At 37.8% G+C, this 23,439-nt stretch overlaps 1 protein-coding gene across 11 annotated transcripts in view; it reads left to right on the plus strand.

Moving 5' to 3' along the window:
- Nucleotides 1-23,439, plus strand: part of FRYL (FRY like transcription coactivator) — a 295,730-nt gene that overhangs the window by 232,124 nt on the left and 40,167 nt on the right. For 10 of the 11 annotated variants that reach the window (XM_082462445.1, XM_082462454.1, XM_082462452.1 and 7 more), the window contains 14 exons: nt 1,995-2,254; nt 2,627-2,767; nt 5,763-5,931; nt 7,739-7,823; nt 8,350-8,462; nt 9,426-9,576; nt 10,250-10,353; nt 11,987-12,172; nt 13,478-13,682; nt 14,833-14,954; nt 15,803-15,993; nt 17,481-17,575; nt 18,642-19,249; nt 19,569-19,666. In XM_082462445.1, coding sequence (XP_082318571.1) covers nt 1,995-2,254; nt 2,627-2,767; nt 5,763-5,931; nt 7,739-7,823; nt 8,350-8,462; nt 9,426-9,576; nt 10,250-10,353; nt 11,987-12,172; nt 13,478-13,682; nt 14,833-14,954; nt 15,803-15,993; nt 17,481-17,575; nt 18,642-19,249; nt 19,569-19,666 — 2,528 coding nt within the window. The remainder of the gene's footprint in view (nt 1-1,994; nt 2,255-2,626; nt 2,768-5,762; nt 5,932-7,738; nt 7,824-8,349; nt 8,463-9,425; nt 9,577-10,249; nt 10,354-11,986; nt 12,173-13,477; nt 13,683-14,832; nt 14,955-15,802; nt 15,994-17,480; nt 17,576-18,641; nt 19,250-19,568; nt 19,667-23,439) is intronic. The other variant, XM_082462447.1, reaches the window with a different exon arrangement.

Here is a 23,439-nt window from a genome sequence, read left to right on the forward strand (position 1 = left end):
CCCTGGCCAGGATCTCTTCATTCAGCTACTTTCAGAGCTCCAGGTCTAATATTTCATAGTCATGGCAATAACATTGACCTATTAACAGAAGGGCTTCTTGTAAAAAGTTAGAATTGAGCATAAATATGTGCAAGGCACTGGGCTGAGCAGTTCACTGGTACTGTGTTGAATTTGCACAGTAACCCCATGATGCAGCTGTTTTTGTTAGCTTCTTACAGAATAATCAGTTGAGCATCAGAGGTTGACAGGTTGGCCCTAGGTCAACCTGTAGGTATGTGGTAGAGCTGGGATTCAAACCCAGGTGTGTGTGATTCCAGAGCCAAGTTCCAAATCACTATGCTTCCGTATTTATTCCTTCTAATGAGTAAATAGGTATAAGACCTAGTGGGCAAAACGGGACTTGAGGAGAAAGAAGGTTTGTACTTAAAGTGATTTATGGAAATTAAATAGCATATAAAAACTCACAGGCTGGGCTTCCCTGGTGGCGCAGTGGTTGGGAGTCCGCCTGCCAGTGCAGGGGACACGGGTTCGAGCCCTGGTCCGGGAGGATCCCACATGCCGCGGAGCAGCTGAGCCTGTGCGCCGCAACTGCTGAGCCTGTGCTCTAGAGCCCGTGGGCCACAACTACTGAGCCTGCGTGCTGCAACTGCTGAAGCCCACGTGCCTAGAGCCGGTGCTCCACAACAAGAGAAGCCACCGCAATGAGAGGCCTGTGCACCACAGCGAACAGTAGCCCCCACTCAATGCAACTGGAGAAAGACCGTGCGCAGCAACGAAGATCCAGTGCAGCCAAAAATAAAAATAAATAAATTTATTAAAAAAAAAACAACAAACTCACAGGCTTTGGAATCGACCTTGTATTTGAATCCTCTGCCACTTGATCATTGACCTTGGGCAAGTTACTTGGACTGTCCGCCACACAGGTTTGACATGAGCATTAAATGAGATGAATGTAAAAGTAATAAGCACATCATAGGCGTCTCCCCTAGATAAAACCGAAATATGTGAGATTTTTCATGGGTCACTTTTAAATTAATCCATGTATAAAGATTGCCTTTTATCTTATAATTACATTTAGTTATTTATTTGGTAAAAAGCATACATAGTAAAATTTACCATATTAATCATTTTAACTGTACAGTTCAGTAGTGTTAAATATATTTACATTGTTATGAAACAGATCTCCAGAAATTTTTCATCCTGCAGAACTGAAACTTTATACCTACTAAACAGTAACCACCCTTTTCCGGAACTTCCCCCAGCTCCTGGTAACCACCATTCTGCTTTCTATTGCTATGAATTTGACTCTGTTAGATACCTCATATAAGTAGAATCACACAGCATTTGTGGCTTTATGACTAGCTTATTTTACTTAGCATCATGTCCTCAACATTCATCCATATTGTAGCAAATAACAGGATTTCTTTCCTTTTTAAAGCTGCAGAGTATTCTATTATATGTATATACCACATTTTGTTTATCCGTTTATCTATCAATGGACATTTGGAGTGCTTCCACTTCTTGGCCATTGTAAATAGTGCTGCTATGAACGTGGTTGTGCAAATATCTCTTCAAGACCCTGCTTTCAGTTCTTTTGGATACATACTCAGAAATGGAATTACTAGCTCATATGATAGTTCTGTTTTTAATTTTTTGAGGAGCTCTTACACTGTTTTCATAGCAGTTGCACCATTTTACCATCTCACCAATAGTGTGCAAACATTTATTTTTCTCAACCGCCAGAGATATTTTATAGAAAAGGTAAGTGTGTGATATATGTTAGCTGCTATCTTTTCTTTATGATGTCATCAATGTCAAATTCATTAAAAGGAGAAACAGTGCTCATAATTCTTAAATGTAATGAATAAAATCTGGCTTGCTGTTTTTTAAGAATTAAAAAGTTAAATTTAAAAATTAAATTTAAATTCATTACAAGTCAAAGGAAAACCACAGTTACATCAGTCGTTCCCTCTTTGACTTGTTCTTAATTACAGAGATAAGCCAGAGAATTCAGACAGCTCACCCTGCTGGGAGGCAAGTGATGCTGCACTACCTGTTACCGTGGATGAACAACATCGAGTTGGTGGATTTAAAACCGTTGCCCACAGCAAGGCGGCATGATGAAGATGAAGATGATTCCTTAAAAGACCGAGAACTTATGGTGACGAGCAGGCGCTGGTTACGAGGAGAAGGCTGGGGCTCCCCACAAGCCACTGCCATGGTTTTGAATAATCTGATGTACATGACAGCAAAGGTAACATGGTTTTTGTATTTGCAGTTGCTGGACAGGATTACCGAGTTAGGAGTAAACAGGTTAGAAATAGACAAAGAGATGAGATAATCCTGTGGTAACCAAACATGTATGTGTTATCAATAAGTTCCTTTCTTTAAAAAACTTCTCATTAGATATAAAATATCTTTTCTTTGGTGGGGGGGGGAGCTAAAATCATATGTGCTTAATGATACTTGTGTTTAGATTTGTTGAAAGAAATGATTGTTCCTCTAAAGTGTGGAAAAGATTAAAGCTGTCTGTAAAAGCGTTATTTTCTAGTATTTCATGACATGGCAAGTTAGATATTGAAAAGACAGCTGTTCCTAAAGTGTGTGCTGTGTTTCCTGCCTGTAGTATGGTGATGAACTGGCCTGGTCGGAGGTGGAGAACGTGTGGACCACGCTCGCAGATGGCTGGCCAAAAAACCTGAAAATAATTTTGCACTTTTTGATCAGCATTTGTGGAGTGAATAGTGAACCAAGCCTCTTGCCTTACGTATGTGTTCAAGTTCCTTTCCTTTTTATTTATTTTTTTAATATATATATTTACCCAGTGTCTTGTGATGTCAGAGTCTGGGCAAGCAGTAGACCAGCAGAGGCAAAGCAGGGGCCAAGATGAGGAAAATCAGGAAATAGCACATGGATTTATCCATTGATTCATTTAACAGATATCATCTGGCTTTACTACAGGCTAGGTGTTCTTCTAGGTTCTGATGGATGCTACAGATTTTATTCTTTGAACCTACACCTAATTTACTTAATGAATAAATCTAAGTTAATAAAGTACAGTCATGGTAAGGGCTACAAAGGAAAATTGCAAGAGTCCTGAGAGTGGATAACTTTGGAATCACCACTGTCTGGGAGGATCAGAGATGATACTGGAGAGAAAGTGATATGGAAGTGGAGAGATGCTAGTAGTGTTTCCTATCAGGAGTTGGCGTTGGGATTGGAGCAGGATGGGAAGTGAGAGCTCAGTGCCTATGGAATCGTGCCCTAAGGCTTCTAGAAGCAAGGAAAAGTGTGATAAGAGATATACAGTGAAGAATATAAGTCTTTGCCTTCTAGAGGGAAAGCAGTACTTAAATCTGCTCAAGTTAAGAGAACAGCGTGAAACTATCAAACATGAAGGTTAAACTGAATATGCACACATGCACGCAAACACACATGTGTATATTGTAGATATAGCTATCAGTGACATGGTAGCATCTCCTTAAAGTATGTCCACAGAAGACTAGCTCTGCAGAATGTTGCTCTGAAAGTTCTTATGGATCCTACTTTAAACGAACCAGTTAACTTGATTACTGAAAGCACTGTTCTGAAGGCATGTCACAAGATTAACCTTCAATGAGAAGCACTTAGAGAAAGGTGGGTGTTTGGTACCAAACAACACCATCACACGTTACCTCTTGACCGCACGTCCTAATGCTCTCCCTCAGGCCCCCTACCCTTGAGCCACGCTGACCCCGCTTGCTGTCCTGCTTTCACACCAGGCATCCCACCCGGGGGCCTTGGTACTTACTTTCCTCTCTGTCCGAGACAGCCACATTGCTCACTGCTGTACCTCCTTCAGACGTTTCCTCAAATGTCAGTTCTCACTGATACTTTTGCTGGTCATCTTGTCTAAAACTGCAAATGCCCTGCCCCCCACACGTACGCTCTTCTTTTCCTTTCCCTGTTTCATTGATTTTCCTAGCATTTATCATCAAACTTGTTATATATTTTACCTCTTTGGCTCATAACTTTTGCCTCAATCAGTCCAGTGGATTGTCAGCTCCTTAAGAGCAGGAATTTTGGTCTGCTTAGTTCATTGCCTTCTTGCCAGAGCCTGGATTAGTGCCTGACACATAGAATCTTCCCCTTAATCGGATGAATGAATGAGTGAGTCGGGGCTGGCACTAGAAACAGGCATGAAGCTATAATTCTAAGAAGCCAAGATGAAGTTCAAGGCATAGCCATTTGCCAGAAATATTAAAAGAGCTATTTTTAATGACAATAATAATAATTTCTTAATTGTCATTTCTTAAGCACTACTTAGAGGCCAGGCACGGTATAAGCACTTCATCTCCATTACTTAATTTCCAGAAGAAATCTGTGACCTTGCTAAGATTACTGCAGTTTTACAGATGAATAAAATAAGGTAGAAAGAAGAGTAATTTCCTCAAAGTCGCACAGCCATTTAGCTCTGTCTTCGTGGAGCTGGAATTCCAACCCAGAGCTGTTGGTGAAAAGTCAGTGAAAGCTTCTGGGACAGGCAGTGAAGCTGGAGCGGGGATGGGGCTTGACGACCTGACAGGATTAGAGTCAGGAGCGTCAACTCAGAGGTCCTGGGTCAGAGCAAAGGCACAGAGGAAGAAACGTGCTTGACGTTTCCTGGGTCAGAGGAGACTGGACTTGGCAACAGAGAATTAGCAAATAGAACAGCTTGGAGAGCTCAAGAGCTGTGTGGAGGACGGTCAGTTATCATTAGGGAACCGTTATCAGATTTTTGGTATGCTGTGATAAAGCATGTTGTAAGATTTGTCCGGGGGTCATCTAATAAGACAGAGCTTCTCACACGTCTGTATGCACGTGAGTCGTCTGGGGATCTTGTTCTGGTTCTGAGTCTGGAGGTGAGGGTGAGGCCTGAAATTCTGTATTTCTAGCAAGCTCAGATGACGATGCATGTTCTACAAGGACCACATTTTGAGTAGTAAGGATTAAAGTAGGGAGAAAAAAGAGAGATCGCTTACTAACCGATCAGCCCATTTCAATAATACATGTTACTAAAACATACCCATAAAGCATACTACTGAAAAGTTTTTTTCACTTACTTAACTCGTACTGCGTACTAGGCCTTTTTAAAGTGCTTTATAAATTTTAATTTACTTAATCCTAACAACCGTATGGAGTAGGTGACGTCCCTAATTGCAGAAGAGAAAACTGAGGGGAACTTTCCAGATCGCCTAGCTAGTAAAAGTTACATCTACACTCCAATCCAGACTGTGTCGTTGGAGTTCTAGTTTAGTTCTAGATTCTCGCTCTTAATCTCCAGTCTATACTGCTGGTTGAATATAGAGAACGGGGAAGGCAGAATAAATGATGAATCCTGGGTATGAAGGCTGGCTGAATAAAAATATGAGGAAAATCTTAGGATGATATTAATTGAAAGTTTCCATTGAAAGAGAAACTGATTTATAGAAAGGCAAGTTATCTTTTGCTTTTCTAAAAAAAAACCCCAAAAAGGTAAAGGAAGTAGATAACTTTATGGACACCATTAAACAATACATTTAGGTCATCCTAATTAGATACAATGTTGAGGGTTAGAGGGAAGATAGAACAGTACTTATAAAGCTGATTAATGTCTGATTGCTGATCAGTGTCTATTCAAATTAAGATTGTGCTTATTCATCTACCGCTTAAAGTTGAACTTACTCTGATAAAATTTGTCTCAAGACAAGTTTGTGAGATAAAAATTGTGCTTTTTCTTTTCCGAACAATTTCTTTTGTGACAGGTGAAGAAAGTTATTGTATATTTAGGTAGAGACAAAACAATGCAGTTGCTAGAAGAACTGGTGAGTGAACTACAGCTGACCGACCCTGTCAGTTCAGGCGTCACTCACATGGATAATCCCCCATATTACCGCATCACTTCCAGCTATAAAATCCCTTCTGTCACCTCAGGTGAGAAGTCATTTAAAACTGACTACTTTGTATGAAAAGAGAAGCTTTCCATAATTGTTCATTTTAGCAAGCGTTTGCTTTAAACATCATCATAAAGAAAACAAGCAAACATGAGTCATATATCTAATTAACCGGACAAAACTTTGTAAATCCTCATATGAGTAAAGAAGTTTGACAATGTAAGGATTCATAATGTGATAAAGGGAAGCATACTTACATACTTATTTAGAACTGGAATATACATTTATATATCTCTACACAACAAATGCTTTTTTAAAATGACTATAATTAGTATGTAAATATAGAAAATGCTCACTTATTGAAAATTACTGTGTAATTTCATATTATAATTATTTGGGCATGTATTATACATAGTATCCAATCACATGAGTGTATATACTTTTATGTATACCCATATACTTATAGTTATTGTAATATTTCGAGTTGAAGAAACTACGTCGCTGAGGGAATAACTTTCATTGAAAATCAGTATAATATTTGGGCTATTGTAGATTAAATTTCTATGAACTTCTTTGCCATTCAGTTTATATTGAATGTTTTTGTGATGTTAATAACATTGTATAATTAGAAATCTCTCATACTATATCTTTATAATTTATTTTTGTCATCTATTTTCATCTTTTTGTTATACTTTCCAAGAGGTTTCTAATAATGCTTCTATTGAATTTTTCATATCTGCTAGAATGTTTTTAATTCCAAAGAGAGGTTTTTTAATTAGAATTTTTTTAGGAGCATCCTATTCATGTTTCATGGTTGGACTATCTTCTGTATATTTGATAAAATATTCTAGCAGCAAAAGTTCCTATTTTCTTTATATTACTGTGTTTTTGTTTTGGTTTGTCTTAGTAAAAGCTTTCCTCAAAAGCCTACCAATTCTGGATCTGTCTTTTCATAAACAGTTCATTTAACAGGCATATTAAAAAGTTGATTGGTTGTTCTGTAGGTATATACAGAACTTATTTTGTCCTTTGTTGTATGATGATTTCGTCGATACAAGTATACATAGGTCTTTTCCCTTGCAGTAATCAGATTCCCCAGAGAAAACTCTTCTAGTCCTCTGCCTAGAGTAGAAGGTGTAGGGGTGTGTGTGTGTGTGTGTGTGTGTATACCAATACATATAATCCATACATACACACACTTGCACAGAGTCTTCAAGCCTTCTGGTAGCCCATTGGCGTGAGAAGGGTGCAGGGGGATCCAATGGCAAATTTATGTATGTATGTATGTATGTTTGTTTTTGCTTAGTCTTCATATCCTCAGTAAAGTACTTCCTCCTTCACCTGTATGTGGTGTGCCCTCGTCCAGAAATCCTCTGATACACTCTCATCAGAAAAGACTTCTGGAAGTGAGGCGAGAGAACTACCCAGTTACAAGAGGCAGAGGGGTAGATCTTGGGAGCCAGCTACTTATGAAAGAGATTTTCAACCATTCTTGCCATTTTTAGCACCTCCTTCAACCCCTACTTCCAGAGGTACTTGATGCCACTAATTCCTGACCTTTTGGAGGTTCAGCAGTATAGATACGGAAGCTTCTTGTTTCCTCCACTAACAGCTCTGGATTCAGCCTTCTTAACACTTGATTACTTCCTGTCCATTTGTTTTCCAGTATCCATAATTTTGTTGCTGTTGTCTCCTTACCCTCTTGGTCGTTAAGAGTACATTCCTTTTTAAAAATCACCTTCTTCTCATTTTAGTGGCGTTTTGACATCTATAATTTGAAATCTTTTGTTCTTATTGAGCTATCCTAGGCTTTAAATTCATAGATACTGTTTTATTTATGATTACAGGAACTACTTCTAGTAGCAATACAATGGTAGCTCCCACGGATGGCAATCCCGATAATAAGCCCATAAAAGAGAATATTGAAGAGAGGTAAGTACTTCTCTGTTCTTCATTAGCCTGTCAGTTTGACATATACAGATTATCATCAGCATAAATGACAATTTCTGCATTGGAATGTATATTTCATTGTGTTAAAATTCTAGTGAGGAAATATATTTCCATATTGGAAATTTTCCACATTGACTATTTTAACATTAAAGATGCTGGCATGCTAGAGTTTTTAATATGCACTAATGGATGAATAGGTAGAGTATGGTCAGTCACTTTTTGTGTTGCTACATTTTTAAACTTTTCTAAATGGGTATTTACTCTGCCTGTTTTATATGGAATAGGTTTCATCAGCACATTATTATCACAACAATTTAAGAAAAATCTTCAGGTAGAAATAATTGACTTCAAAGCTTAAGCTTTTGAATTGTAATGTGGAAATTAACATATATCATAGTAAACTTTAGTATTTTGTGTACTGTGTTCTTTTTTAAGCATAGAAAGTAAAACATAAAGTACAAATACCACTTTACCATGACTGTGACTAACTCAATGATCATTCCCATAGCTATGTGCACCTAGACATCTACAGTGGACTAAACAGTCATTTAAATCGTCAACATCACAGACTAGAATCTCGATACAGTAGCAGCTCTGGAGGATCTTATGAAGAAGAAAAAAGTAATACATTCCAAATGTTTTTTTTTAATAACTGCGATGGCAAGGTGTATTATCATTATATTAATGTTAATAAATACATTCTTCCCGGAAATTGTTTTTAAGAAGGGTATTTAACTGCCGCCACTAGTGGTGTTCCAACATAATCTGAAATGTCTTGATTTTAAGAAGCAACGTAAGTCGGGGAAATATGTTTCAAAAGCACAGGTTCCCTGTAGATAAATCAAAAGGAACATAAGAATTGGTTCTCAAGAAGCATCATAGAACAAGCATTGACCAACAGGCTGCTTTTTTTAACAGATTTGAACTTTCTTGGGATTCACATTTTACTAAAACGTTCTCCCTCGCAATTGCAAAATGAATAATGTGTCCGAGTCTCATTATAACACTAAGGTAGGGTAGAATAGAAGCACAAGCCTTCAGACTGGAAGGGACCATGAAGATGATCTGGTCCAGTCTCCTCATTTTGCACACGATGGAACTGAGGTCCAGAGAGGTTAAGTGACTTACCCACGTCACACAGAACTCACATTTACTGATAGCCTTTCTTACTGCACCCTGCAGCCCCACTGTGGTAGAGCAGATTTCCTTTGAAGATGGGTTTGTGTTGGCCCTATCTCAGGAAATTTAGAACTGAGTAACTTACCAGAAGGCCCTTGTTACAAGGCAGCTTTACCTATAACGTGGTCTCATAGCTTGGACATCAATTGTGGAATCATGATGAAGTGCTCATGTAGTTTTGCTTTGATTTATAGGATGGAACCTGAATTGATATCTCTTTTCTCTCTCTGATTTGCTTAATCTGATAATATTTGTACCCATGTCTACCTAGCAAACATATGTCCAAATAGTGGGAAATTCCTTTTATCACTTTCCAGTGCTATAAATAGTTGGTATCTTACTAGAGTTTGCTTATATTGGCGGAAAGTAGATGGTGTAGACAATGAGATCATTTTATCTTGATAGGTGACTCAATGCCACTTTATTCTAATTGGCGACTGAAAGTGATGGAGCATAATGAAGGAGAGCCACTACCCTTCCCACCAGCTGGAGGCTGCTGGTCACCACTGGTGGATTACTTGCCTGAAACGTCATCACCTGGATTACCTCTTCACAGGTGGACCACAGTGTCATTCCTATTTCATATGAGCCAAACCACTGCTTAACACTTCCAGCTTTCTGTACGCTGTCTGACAACACACAACATAAGCAACCTTCTTTCTTTTGATACTGCAACAAATTCGATCCGTGCGTTTAGATTTTAAGAAATATAAAAACTCACACTTCTCACTGTTTACAGTTAGTATTACTAAATCTAATTCTGCTGCTGCTGCTTTTCTGGGTGTCTGGCATAGTTACTTGACCTTTCTGGGACCCAGTTACTACATCTGAAAAATATTATTTTATGGTAGTAGGCACTATTATTTTGAATTGAGTTAAGTTGATTTCTACTTAGCAAAAATCACAATAGAACAGTTACTGCATTCTTTCGAAATGTATTAATGTACCAAACACGTACTGAACACCTACTATGTGGCAAGCAGTGTGCTAGGCCTTAGGGTTGAAGATGAAGAAAATATGGCCCTTGACTTCAAGGAGCCTTTAGCCAGATAGGTTTTATCTAAAACTATCACGTAACGGTTTCTTCAGCTGTATTTCTTTTCTTCTTTTTTTCTTGAGAAATTGTATTTTTTCCATGAAAGACAATATTAAAATCTTTAAGTAATTTGCATAAGATTTTCTCTAGGTTTACTCTAGTGACACATGAATAATGCTCTTGTTTGTCATAGGTGTAACATAGCCGTCATCCTTTTGACGGATCTCATTATCGATCATAGTGTGAAGGTGGAATGGGGAAGCTACCTCCATCTTCTTCTTCATGCAATCTTTATAGGTAATACATATTCGGCGCTAATTCCTTCATTTTATATTTTTGTGATAATTGAAAGTCAGTATAGTATGTTTGTTTGCTTTTTACACGTTGCATTTTATTTTATTTTTTAGTTGAGGTAGAGTTGATTTACAATATTAGTTTCAGGTGTACAAATAATGATTCAAAATTTTATAGATTCTACTCCATTTATAGTTATTATAAAATATCAGCTACATTCCTTGTGCTGTGCAATATACCTTTGTACCTTATTTATTTTATATACAGTAGTTTGTATCTCTTAATTCCCTACCCCTACCTTGCCCACCCCCGCTTCCCTCTCCTCACTGATAACCAACTAGTTTCTTCTTTATATCAGTTAGTCGGCTTCTGTTTTGCTATATTCACTAGTTTGTTTTATTTTTTAGATTTCACTTATAAGTGATAACATACAGTGTTTGTCTTTTTCTGTCTGACATTTCACTGAGCATAATACCCTCCAGGTCTATCCATGTTGCTGCAAATGGCATTATTTCATTCTTTTTTATGGCTGAGTAGTAGTCCATTGGGTACATAGACCACATTGTCTTTATCCATTCGTCTGTTGATAGACACTTAGGTTGCTTCCATGTCTTGGCTGTGGTAAATAATGCTGCTGTGAACATTGGGGTGCATGTATCTTTTCTAGTGTTTTTGTTTTCTTTGGATATATGCTCAGGAGTGGGGTTGCTGGATCATATCGTTGCCCTATTTTTAGTTTTTTGAGGACCCTCCATATTGTTCTCCACAGTGGGAAAGGAGATATGGTTTCAAGAAAGTCTCTTCATATTTCTCTTTCTATTTTCTGTATGTTATTTCCATGACACTTTTTACCATTATTCCTGTGGTCTAGAGCAGAGTTATGCCTAGCCTCTCCTTTAACCACAAACAAGTCTATTATACCCATTCCTATCATACAGCCTCTCCCACTGCACACAGAAACACACATACCCTGCAGCAGGAAAAACTCTGTAACTGTAGCAAGAGTAAAATTAATTTACCTCTGGGACTGGGAACTTTCCGAGTAAATGGAAAACTGAGACGGGTACTTAGTGTTTCCCAAAAGAATTAGATTGTGGACAGTCTGATTATTACAGCTACAACTGCACTGTGCCCTCTGTAACGACCACGTGGGATCCATCACGTCAGCAACACTTCTCATGCTCGTAGGATTGCTCTCCTGAAGCAAGTCAAAACAGCCATCTCCTCCTAAATTTTCCTGATATGTACACATATTATATAGGTACTACTTTCTTCTTTCAGTGAGCAAACATCTCCTGACTTTCTGTTGTGTTCTAGGCACAAAAAAATGCTTGCCTTTAAAAGTTCATTTACATCTAGTGTTATGTAACAGAGGAATAGTTTCTAAGAGATTACTAAATTTTAGACATAAAACACACTGGAAATTTGTCTTGATCCTCCCTAGTCCAGTAGGGCAATAGGCTATTGTAAAAGTGTATACACACTCTAGGCCAATAAAGAACTTGATTGATGTACTGTGTCATCTTTCACAAAATATTTTATATAATTTCTGCTTTTCTTTTTAAAATATGAGTTTGATAGCAAGAATAATCATTATTTCTCTTTACTGATGATGATTTTCTACTGTTCTCTTTAGGGTTTGACCACTGCCACCCTGAGGTGTATGAACATTGTAAACGCCTGCTTCTGCACTTGTTAATAGTAATGGGATCCAACAGTAACATCCGAACTGTTGCTTCTGTCCTTCTCAGGAACAAGGAGTTTAATGAGCCCAGGGTGCTTACAGTCAAACAAATTGCACACTTAGATTATACTTTCACAGGTATTTGCTTTAAAAGTACAGTTTGAAACTGGAACCGTACTTTGTTAATTTGGGATCCTGCATTAGAGAACATCAACTGAAGTTGAGATACTAGAGAATATTTTTTAATGTAGTTTTATTATTTTAAGTACCATTGACGTTATTTATTAATTCATAGAAGAAGGAATTAAACTTGGAGTATTTGAATCTCTCTTACCTTTAAGCGTCTTTGTCATAAAAATGTTAAACTCTCCACATGTAAGTTGAAGGTACAATGAAAGAGTGGCTTAATTTGTTGAGCACTGGTTATGACAAAGATGGTGAACTTGTATTAGATTCCCCCTACTCTCAAGATCTGAAAAATTGACAAAGGAAGACATTTAAAATTTTAAAAAATTTTTTATTCACTCAGTTATACTGATTGCACTTAAAATGTTGTACATCTTGAAGTCTAGTTAAGTTCCAAATTATGTATTTTGAAGTAGTGAAGTCCAAATTAATGAGACTTTAATGTAAAATTTATTTCACTGTTGATGTGAATTTGTTTTACTTTTCAAGTTATATTTTCTTTTTCCCTAATAGCCCTAACTTATTTATTTCATTCATCAGTATCATCAGGTTTATAATAGATGATCTAGAAAATAATTGGTTTTTAAAAATTGAAATAAAATTACTTTTTTTTTCCTAATCATATAATGCCAGATACAGGGTTAATACGTTTTAAAGTTACTTAAAGCCCTGTTATTTACTTAGAAACCTGTAGTTAGTGAGAAAACATCTATTAGTAAACTTATTCGCCTTTTTAAACCATGATTAAAAGATGAACGGAATAAAGTTTACTGCCTTTTTTTATGTTAAAGCATTTCTATTCAAAATTCCATAGTTTGGTGTTTGTTTTTAAGGTTCCTTTTGCTATTTTGTAAATGTGGGCATTAGTAATAACCTTTAGAATTATTTAATAATTGACATAATATCAATATTACAAATAGACTTTAAAATTTTCCTTGTTTAAGTAAAGTGAAGCAGAAAGCATAGAATCCTTAGCATAAGAAATTAAAAATCAGTTCTCATTATGGAAGTGTGAATGGCAACCTATGTTGAGGAAATATGCCAAAATATTAGGAAACTGCCAGTTTCAACTTTGTTCAGCAGATGGCAGCACAGGACTGCATAGTAAGTCCAAATCGTTAAGTTTGACTGAGAGGCTCCGAAAACAACGTTTGCTCAAAAACTCACTCAGTGTAATTGGGCGCTTGTGAGGCTTACTTCTTTGAGGGTTGTGGGAGATTGCTTCCGTCTGGGCATTCACGCCCGTGTCTCTTTCAGCAGGTGTTAGCGATTTTATACCTGATTACCAGCCCTCCCCCATGACCGACTCAGGGCTCAGCTCAAGTTCTACCTCCTCTAGTATCAGCTTAGGAAATAACAGCGCTGCCATTTCACATCTGCACACCACCGTCCTCAGCGAGGTCGACATCTCAGTAGAGCAGGATGGAAAAGTCAAAACCCTCATGGAATTCATTACCTCAAGGTAACATTTGCAGCTCCTACCATTCCTGACACATAGCTGTGTTAAGTCGTTGTTTCATTTGTCAGCTTCCGCGAACCCTATTTTGTTTTCCAAAGGGTCATTGATTTGGAATAGGCAAGTTTGTATTGTGCAATATTTAGAAAATTTGATGCAACCAAAGACTTTCTTCTTTTGCTCACACTGTTATACCTAAAGAGGGCCTTAATCATGACTAAGATACCAGGTACCCAAAGAGGATACAGTATTATCTGAATATATATTCTGCCTTCATTAGCTACATTAACATTCAGTCTTCAAATATTTATTTATGGCCTACTCTTTGCAAAAGCACTATAAGTAAAGAAGAAACGTAGGTGGGGAGAAAGGGGCTAGTATACCACAGCAAGAGCAAAATCACAGAGGTGTGAGAAAACAAAGTATATTTGGAACTGGTGAGTAATGCAGCCTGAGTTTAACGCGGAGGAATTGCTAGACAAGCTGGAGGGCCATGAAGCCCAGGCCGGAGGTTATAGATCTTTTAAGAAAGGAGACATTAGCAAAAATCTTTGCGCTGGATGGGGAGGGTGGAGGACCCAATTAAATAAATGTGTTGAGAAAATCAGTCTCATAGCAAAGTATGTGATGAATTAGAGGTGTTAGGGACTAGAGGCAGCGTGACCACATCTTTTTTCCAGGGCACTTCGGGCCTGTGGCAATAAGGGGCCTAACCCTTACTAACCAAGCTGGTGAGTGCAAAGATATTTTAAAGAAAGAATCGACAGGTAGTTTTAACTTATAAATTATTTTACTTGCATTACAATCTAAATACAGTCCAGCCTCTACAAACTAGACTGTTTTGACCTGTAATACCTAAGCAGTAACCAGTACTCTTCTCACTTGGCAAAATTTGCCATCTTTTCCTGCTACCTCTGAGAGAATTTGACTGTAACAGTGGAAGACTTTGAAATTATACGTAACTTGGATCTTCCTGTACTTGCTCTAGATCATTACATATCCAAGTACATAAATAGTAGCAGTAGGCGGTGTGACATGCTGTTTGATTTCTTCAACTACTATCCTTTCTAAGTGCAAAAACACATTTTAGGTGAGTATGAGTAAAACTTAATTAAGTTTAAAAACCAAGGGAATCATGTCTGTTCTCTGTTTTCAGAAAAAGAGGGCCCCTTTGGAACCATGAGGATGTTTCTGCCAAGAATCCTAGCATAAAGAGTGCTGAGCAGTTAACTACATTTTTGAAACATGTGGTTTCTGTTTTTAAGCAGTCAAGCTCAGGTATCCTTTAATAAACATTTCAGATAGTATTTACTTTCAAGCAGATCTTTTAGTGTGATGTCAAACCTTCTGATAATGTTTAGCAAAAAGTTGACAAGCTGACATATCTAAATTTTCAAAAGTTTTAGACAGGTTTTCTTTTTTAACTTACTAGTGATAACAGATTTGTTTTGGTTGAAGAAAAATTGTTACTACTTAAAAATAAGAATGCTACCTTGACGCTCTGGGGTTCTTAGTTTGGTGTAAGACGGCATAATAAAATTACAATACAATTGTTTATTATGAAACAATTATATTGAAGGAACATAGGTAGAGATGACAAACTTTTAAATTATTTTTTTATACTGGTATGGGCTTCGATGATCTAAAATTTAACACATTCTGAAAATTATAGTAAAATGTATCTAAAACGGTGGTTCTTAGCTAGGGGTGATTTTGCTTCTCAGGACAGTTTGCAATGTCTGGAGACATTTTTGTCACAATTAGGGGGTGCGGGGCAAGTGGTTAGTACTGGTGTCCACTTGGGTAGAGGCTAGGGGTGCTGCTACACAAACACACTACACAGGATAGCCCTCACAACAGAGTTATCTGGCCAAAATGTCAGTAATGCCGGGGCTGAGAAACCCTGTTCTCAGGGATTACTTGCCTGGAGATTAGAATGAAGGGTCATCTAACGTGCAGATGGAATTGAATGAAAAGAAAAAGCATTGACTTTTGAAATATCAGTGCCCACCCAGTTTGCCAGGTATTGTGCTGGCACCGGGTTTAACATGGTTATTAGCCTCTGATCATAACCCCTATATATATCCTGAAAAACAAGCACTTACTTGTTTCCTTTGCTTTCACAGAAGGAATTCATTTGGAACATCATCTTAGCGAGGTTGCTCTGCAGACAGCACTTTCTTGCTCTTCTCGACACTATGCTGGGAGATCCTTTCAGATTTTCAGGGCCCTTAAGCAGCCTCTTTCGGCAACTACACTTTCTGATGTTCTCTCCAGACTTGTAGAAACTGTAGGGGATCCAGGAGAAGATGCACAGGTAGTTCATTCAATTCTTTCAGCAAGTATGGAGCACTCCTCGTTGTCAAGGACTTATTGCCAAATGTAAATCATGGCAGGTAGAGCAAGATAATGGTCGTATAGAATTACTGATGTCAGGTGCTAACAAGCAAAGAATTAAGAAACAAAGTTGTGTAATTAATAACATACTAATTGAATTAAATAGTGCCTATCAGAAACAGCTTTATCAGACACACCTGGATATTATTCTGAGATGCCCACAAGGTAAAAGAGGAATTTAAAGTTAGATGTAAACTAGAACACTGAATTTCATTTGTTAAGATAAATTAAGTGAAATACTGCGATAGAGAGCTTACGTAGGTCTGTACAGACTCATGACTTTATTAACACTGTTTTAGACACTGAGGATACAGTAATGAACAAGACAAAGTTCTTGGCATTCTGGAGCTCACATTTCATTGGGGAAACAAGCCTTTAATCCACCAATAATGTATAATACAAGTTTACTTAGTGACGAATGCCGTGAAAATAATAAGGTAGAGTAACAGGTTAAAGAATGATGAGGGAGAGGATTTTTTTTTTATATATATATATATGATCATCTGAGAAGAAGAGTTTTGAACACATGTTTAAATGAAGTGAGCCCTGTGATAACCTGGGGAAGAAGGCAGAGGGAAATAGGACTAACAAGTGCAAAGGGCCTGAGGCAGAAGGAATCGGCTTTTTAAAGGAACATCAGGGGAATTCCCTGGCGGTCCGGTGGTTAGGACTGACTCGGCGCTTTCACAGGGGCTCAATCCCCCTGGTCAGGGAACTAATATCCCGCAAGCCTCATGGCTCAGCCAAAAATTAAAATAAAACAAAATAAAGGAACATCAAGCAAACCAACGTGGCTAGAACGTACTGGTTGGGGACCTCCAGAGGCAGGGGATTGATGAGGTAAGCAGGTCCAGGTCATGTGAGGCCGAGGAAGTTCTGGTGAGAGGTGGGAGTTTACTCTGAATTGATGGGAAGCCACCCATTGGTTTTGAAAGGAAGGTGATGGATATGACTTGCTTTTTTAAAAACTCACTCTGGAGGCTAGGTGGAATCCTTCGGAAGGCCAGAGAGGTCAGTTAAGAGGCTCTTTGTAAGAGTCCAGGCCAAAATGATGATAGTTTGGATTAAGGGAAGCTATGGAGGTAGAGGAAAGAAGTCAGATTTAGGATGTATTTTTAAAGTAATATTTTCAAGATGCTGATGGATTCAATTTAGGTGTGAGAGAAAGAAACAAGGATGGCGCCTAGATTTCTGGCCCAGGTAATTTTGGGTGAATCGTGTTGCCATTATAATCAGTTTATACCATTAGTTTTGATGCATTCTCATCCATCAGCAGGATCATGTTGCTCAAGAGTTTATTTTGTAATATTAATGTGGAGTTTGTTCTATTTTGAAATCTCATCAGGAAGTGCATTGCACTTTCTTCTTTCCAGAGTATGATTAATTAAGATCTGCCTTTTTTTCTAGGGATTTGTGATTGAGCTTCTTCTCACGTTGGAATCTGCAATTGATACTTTGGCTGAAACCATGAAGCATTACGATCTTCTTTCTGCCCTTTCTCAGTAAGAACTGAAAAACTAGGCAACCAGTAGATTTATATTTAGACCTTCAAGAGCTAAATATGTGTAATACTATATTGTTCTAATATCGGCAGTGAGAGTACTACCCCTAAATTCACGTGGATTGCTGGTGGGAAAATGAGCCTCAGACAGTGAGACGTGTGAAAGCTCACGGGGCTAGTCTGCGGCAGTGCCGTTCCTCTGACACCCTGGTCAGAGACCTTTCTGCTGTGCTACTCGGCTTCAGCCTCAGTGACAGGCTGTATTACTGCCACACTCAACATCCTCTTGTCACCCCAGCAGGCCAGGCTCCTCGGGACTGACACCTTCCACATATTGTTCCTTCTCCCTGGACCAGCCTCTCTTCGAATTTTGTCTTCCTTGCAAATCCCCAATTGATTTATCCTTCAAGTCCCGTCTTAATATCACCTCCTAGCTAAGTATTTCTAACTGCCCCAGGGGAATGCTAAGCATTCCATCCTTTGGGATCTCACAGTATTTTCTTAATATTTTCATAACAGCAACTAACAGGCTCTAATTTATCCATTTCCATGGACTTTAATATTCCTAGCATTTTGCATACTGCTGGCACAGGTAGAAAGTATTCTGTAATTATTTTTTAATCAATGATAATTAGATGTGAGGGAGAAGGAGAAATCAAAAATAAATTTTTGAGCTTGGTTCTTTTGGAAAGAATGTGAATTGACAGAAATAGGGACATCAGGACCTTTGAGTCTGGGGGTGAGACAAACGAGGCCTGCTTTGGACGTAATATGTACTAAATCCCAGAGCTGAAAGTTATCAGCGATAACTATAGCAGAATTTTCGCTTCAAATCAAACCTCACCCAACCCAAAGTAGCCACAGTGGAAAAGATACTGTTGTACATTTTAATAGGGAGGAAAGAACTGAAATTGGGTTAAGCAAAGTCAGATATACTTAAAAATGATTTTTCCTGGTAACAGTTACCATTTTGCAGTGTTTTCAAGAGTACAATTAATGTAGCAAAAGAAGTGATTGTGCATGGATTCATCATTTTTTTTTCTTTCTTTTCTTTTTTTTTTTTAAAGAACCTCATACCATGATCCTATAATGGGAAACAAGTATGCAGCTAACAGGAAAAGCACTGGACAACTCAATCTAAGCACAAGTCCCATTAATAGTAGCAGTTATTTGGGATATAGCAGTAATGCAAGAAGTAACTCTTTGAGGTTAAGTTTAATTGGTGACCGAAGAGGTGACCGGCGGCGGAGTAATACACTGGATATAATGGATGGACGGCTCAACCACAGCGGTAGCTTAGCGAGGACTCGAAGCCTTTCCTCCCTGAGAGAGAAAGCCGTGTATGATGTGCAGCCCACTACTGAGCCTGCCAGCTTGATGGCCACCATTTTTTGGATAGCAGCATCTTTATTAGAATCGGATTATGAATATGAATACCTCCTGGCTCTCAGACTTCTCAACAAACTGCTGATACACCTGCCTTTGGAAAAGTCAGAGAGTCGAGAGAAGATTGAAACCGTGCAAAGCAAGCTGAAGTGGAATAATTTCCCAGGCCTTCAGCAGCTCTTCCTTAAGGGTTTTACCTCAGTATCCACCCAGGAAATGACAGTGCACCTCCTGAGTAAACTCATTGCTGTCTCCAAACACACGCTGGTGGATCCTTCCCAGTTGTCAGGTGATGTGACTAGAATTGCACCAACTCTTTGCTTTTTTTTTTTAATATAGTGACATGTAAACTAATCGTTGGTTTTGAAATCTACTAATTTCTGCTTTTCCACAAACAGTGATGGTTTTCTTAATATGTGAGATAGCTTAAATTCTTTGGTAAAAGCAAAAAAAAAAAAAAAAAAAAGAATTTTTTTTTTTTTAGAAGATCAAGTACTCCAGGAAATAAAAAGAAAATGGTTTTTGTGACCCATGAAAAAAAAATCCTTTAATTTTTAAAATAATGTGCAATAAAATTGGTTATTGTTTGCTTTTTTTTTTTTTGATAGGCTTTCCTCTTAACATCCTTTGCTTATTGCCTCACTTAATCCAGCATTTTGACAGCCCAACTCAGTTTTGCAAAGAAACAGCTAGTCGAATAGCAAAGGTAAGCAAATGTGACGCTGGAAGATAACACTTTAGGGAATTTTCTCTGGAGTTTATCTTAAGGGGGGAATCTCTTAAAAATCCTTTTACTGTCACTTCCTATCTAAATTTTTATTCTTTTATGCATATGAAGGCGTAATATAGTAATGATATGTTAGCTGCTCAAATGACAGTGAATAAAATTATTTGTTTAGAGTAGCACTCCTCTGAGTCTGAATCTTTTTCTGCTCTGTTTCCCTACTTTATCCTCTGTCAGTTTCCAAGTCATTCATTTATTTGCCACCAGATACATACTGAGCACTGGATCAGGTGCTGGAATCACAATGATAATCAGAGTAAATAGAATCCTTAGCCCTATGGGCCTTAGGGTGGCGGTGCAGTCAAGTAAGTAGACAATCACCGTAGAGTCTGGTGACTTTGCAATGGGAGAACAAAATATTCTAGGGACACATAAAGCAAAAGTCTGCCTGGGGGAAGTCATATCTAAGCGGACTTGAAGGGCAAATAAGAATAACCAAAATAAGGTCCCTGGATGATAAACAAGAGCGCAGAGCTGAAGGTAGAAACTTTCCAGGCAGGAGAAATTGCATGTGCAAAGGCCCTGCGGAAGAAGAGGGCATAATGTATTTTTTGATTCTGAAAGTTCTCTCTCCCTTTATGTTTGCCTTTTTCCTTCTAACATTCTCTTTATCTTCTCTCTCTGCTCCCTTCATTCTTTTTTCTTCCTTATTTGACTCTTTCCCTCCCATCATATATTTCTTAAACACGTATGTAGCTATTTTTAAATCGTTTGTGAACATTTGTTTAAAAGTTTTATAGCTCTTAGTCTTAATTGTAAAAGAATATGATTTTGACATTTTATCTATTTAGTAACTTCCTCTTAAGAACAGTGAAGAGATCACAAATACCTTACCTTCGGCTTAAACTTAATTCTTAACTAATTTTATTTTATATATTTATTTTTTTTGTCACATTGAGTCTTGGAAAAAAGACTTTTCAGGCTGAAAAGTTTGTATTTGAAAATACAAACAGTTACAAGAAGGAGTTATAGGAATTTACAAGTAATATACATACAACAGGAAATCAGGTGAACTAGAGGGGGTGACTCAATGGTAATATAAGTAAGATAACCGGGCTAAAGCACTGAGAGAAAAACCAGAGAAGTCTGCAACAGAAGGGAACAAACAAGTAAATTTCTCTGGAAGAGCTTTTTATATAAGCAATTTTTTTCAAACCTGAGATTCAGTTAGCAAGTAGCACAGCAGTAAATGGAAAGAGCAAGCTTCTAGAAAACCAAATAAAACATCCATCTCTCTACGGCCCACATTTCAATACTGTTAAGTGCGAATTTATCTCTGGGTGCCAATGGAGTGAAAAAATACTACCAACCCAGTTAATCACATACGCAGTAACAAGAGTAAAAACCTTTTCATTGTCTGGATAGAAAATATTTAATAAGTGACAAGAAAATATTTAATAAAATTTGCTGTTGAATCCATCCTTATTTAAATTTCTAAATAGATATGGAGAAATTCTTAACCATTTCAAAAGCATGTATTTAAAAAGAAGAGTCATTATTATAGTTAATGGAGACATCTCTTAGTTTTGAAAATGATGGTTTGCACTAAAAAACCCAACAACATGTATTTGCATTAATGAGGTCTAAAAGTGATTTTTAAAATAATTTATTAAAATGACTTTCATTTTAATATTCTAATAACACACCAATAGGAAAATGTAAACAAAGATTTTATTTTTTTCTACATGAAGGGTAAGAAAGAAAATATAAGGAAAAAAAGTATGTTGGCTTATTTGGGGATTTTAAGAAAGTAAAAAGCATAAATCCCTTGATAGGGGAAGTAGAAGCATTTGAGATTGGCAGCTGAAGTGCTGAGTAATTTGCTAAGTTTTGGGTCAGGTGAGAAGCGCAGCGTGGCCGGAAGGCCATAGAAGCCCCTTGAGCTGCAAGCCTCTGCTGTCATGACCGAGGCAAAGCACAGTAAAGTCCCAAATATCTTTTATGTTTTTAAGAAATCAAATATGTGGCTTTCTGTTAGTCATAAACTGCTATTAAGTCTGTTTTCTTCCTGTTGAGCAGCACACAAAGGTTCCCTCTGTGGCCTTTCAGCAAGCTGCAGGATGTGAACTAAATTGATTCCTTAATTGTTCTCTCACTTAAACTGTTGAGAATAATTTTCTGCCATTATGTGCTTCCTCATTATGCAAATATCACTCTTTCTACTGTTTGTGCCCTTGGAGAGCACAGAATTTCAAAATGAGGCAACACTTAGGACAAATATTGTCCTTTTAAGCTATTCATTATGGCAAAAATAGGATGCTAAAAAAGTTTGTTATAAAACGTACTCTTTTCTGGCTCGTATTTTAACCTGGTAATTCCAAAGTTCCAAAATTAAATCTAAGCCATTTGCTTTACTATAAAATTACACAGCCTATTATTCCAAAGAACTTTCTTCTGTTTCAAAAAATAGGTTTTTAAAAAGTCATTCTTTCAAAAAATATTCTTTAAGAATATAAGAATTCTATAGGAATGCCTTATTCCTCAGGATAAGATTAAAGAATTTAAACTATAAAAATTTTTGCTGAAGGATAACAAATTTTGAAATTATAAAGTTATGTGGTTTTTTAAAAATAGTGTGATAAACTATTATATTTTGAAATACGAATCAGAAATATCAAACAACTTTTCTTTTTTCTTCCTGGTGTCTGTTTTATGAGTAAAAGGCTAATGGCATGAAAACAACTGCTTTTAATGATTTTATAAAATAACTTCCAAGGTACTGTATTCGTCTCTGCATCGTCTTGCATGCCTTCATATCTTGGGCCTGTCCGGTGATGCCGTCTGCATGACGAATCAAAGAAAAAGTCAGTTATAGTCATCTGAAAGTTGAAAATACATATATTTTAGTAGGTAATACTCTACTTTCTTTATTAAATGCTCTAGGCAATTTGTGAAAATACATACCGAACATCAGTAAGATGGAAGAATAAGTGAGGAAAATGAAAAAAGGAAAACTAAAGGAAATTTCAACGAGGCTGGCCTTTCATGATAGATCAGGCTATAAGACGAGGGTGGCCTTTCATGGTAGATCAGGCTATAAGACGAGGGTGGCCTTTCATGGTAGATCAGGCTATAAGACGAGGGTGGCCTTTCATGGTAGATCAGGCTATAAGACGAGGCTGGCCTTTCATGGTAGATCAGGCTATAAGACGAGGGTGGCCTTTCATGGTAGATCAGGCTATAAGACGAGGGTGGCCTTTCATGGTAGATCAGGCTATAAGACGAGGGTGGCCTTTCATGGTAGATCAGGCTATAAGACGAGGGTGGCCTTTCATGGTAGATCAGGCTATAAGACGAGGCTGGCCTTTCATGGTAGATCAGGCTATAAGACGAGGCTGGCCTTTCATGGTAGATCAGGCTATAAGACGAGGCTGGCCTTTCATGGTAGATCAGGCTATAAGACGAGGGTGGCCTTTCATGGTAGATCAGGCTATAAGACGAGGGTGGCCTTTCATGGTAGATCAGGCTATAAGACGAGGCTGGCCTTTCATGGTAGATCAGGCTATAAGACGAGGGTGGCCTTTCATGGTAGATCAGGCTATAAGACGAGGGTGGCCTTTCATGGTAGATCAGGCTATAAGACGAGGGTGGCCTTTCATGGTAGATCAGGCTATAAGACGAGGGTGGCCTTTTTCCAGTTCTTCATTGTTCAGGTGTCCTCGGAGGAGGTTAAGGAACATCCTTACCAGTTAACT

This window comes from Balaenoptera physalus (assembly GCF_965194825.1).
Source record: "Balaenoptera physalus genome assembly, chromosome: 5".
NCBI classification, from domain to species: domain Eukaryota; kingdom Metazoa; phylum Chordata; class Mammalia; order Artiodactyla; family Balaenopteridae; genus Balaenoptera; species Balaenoptera physalus.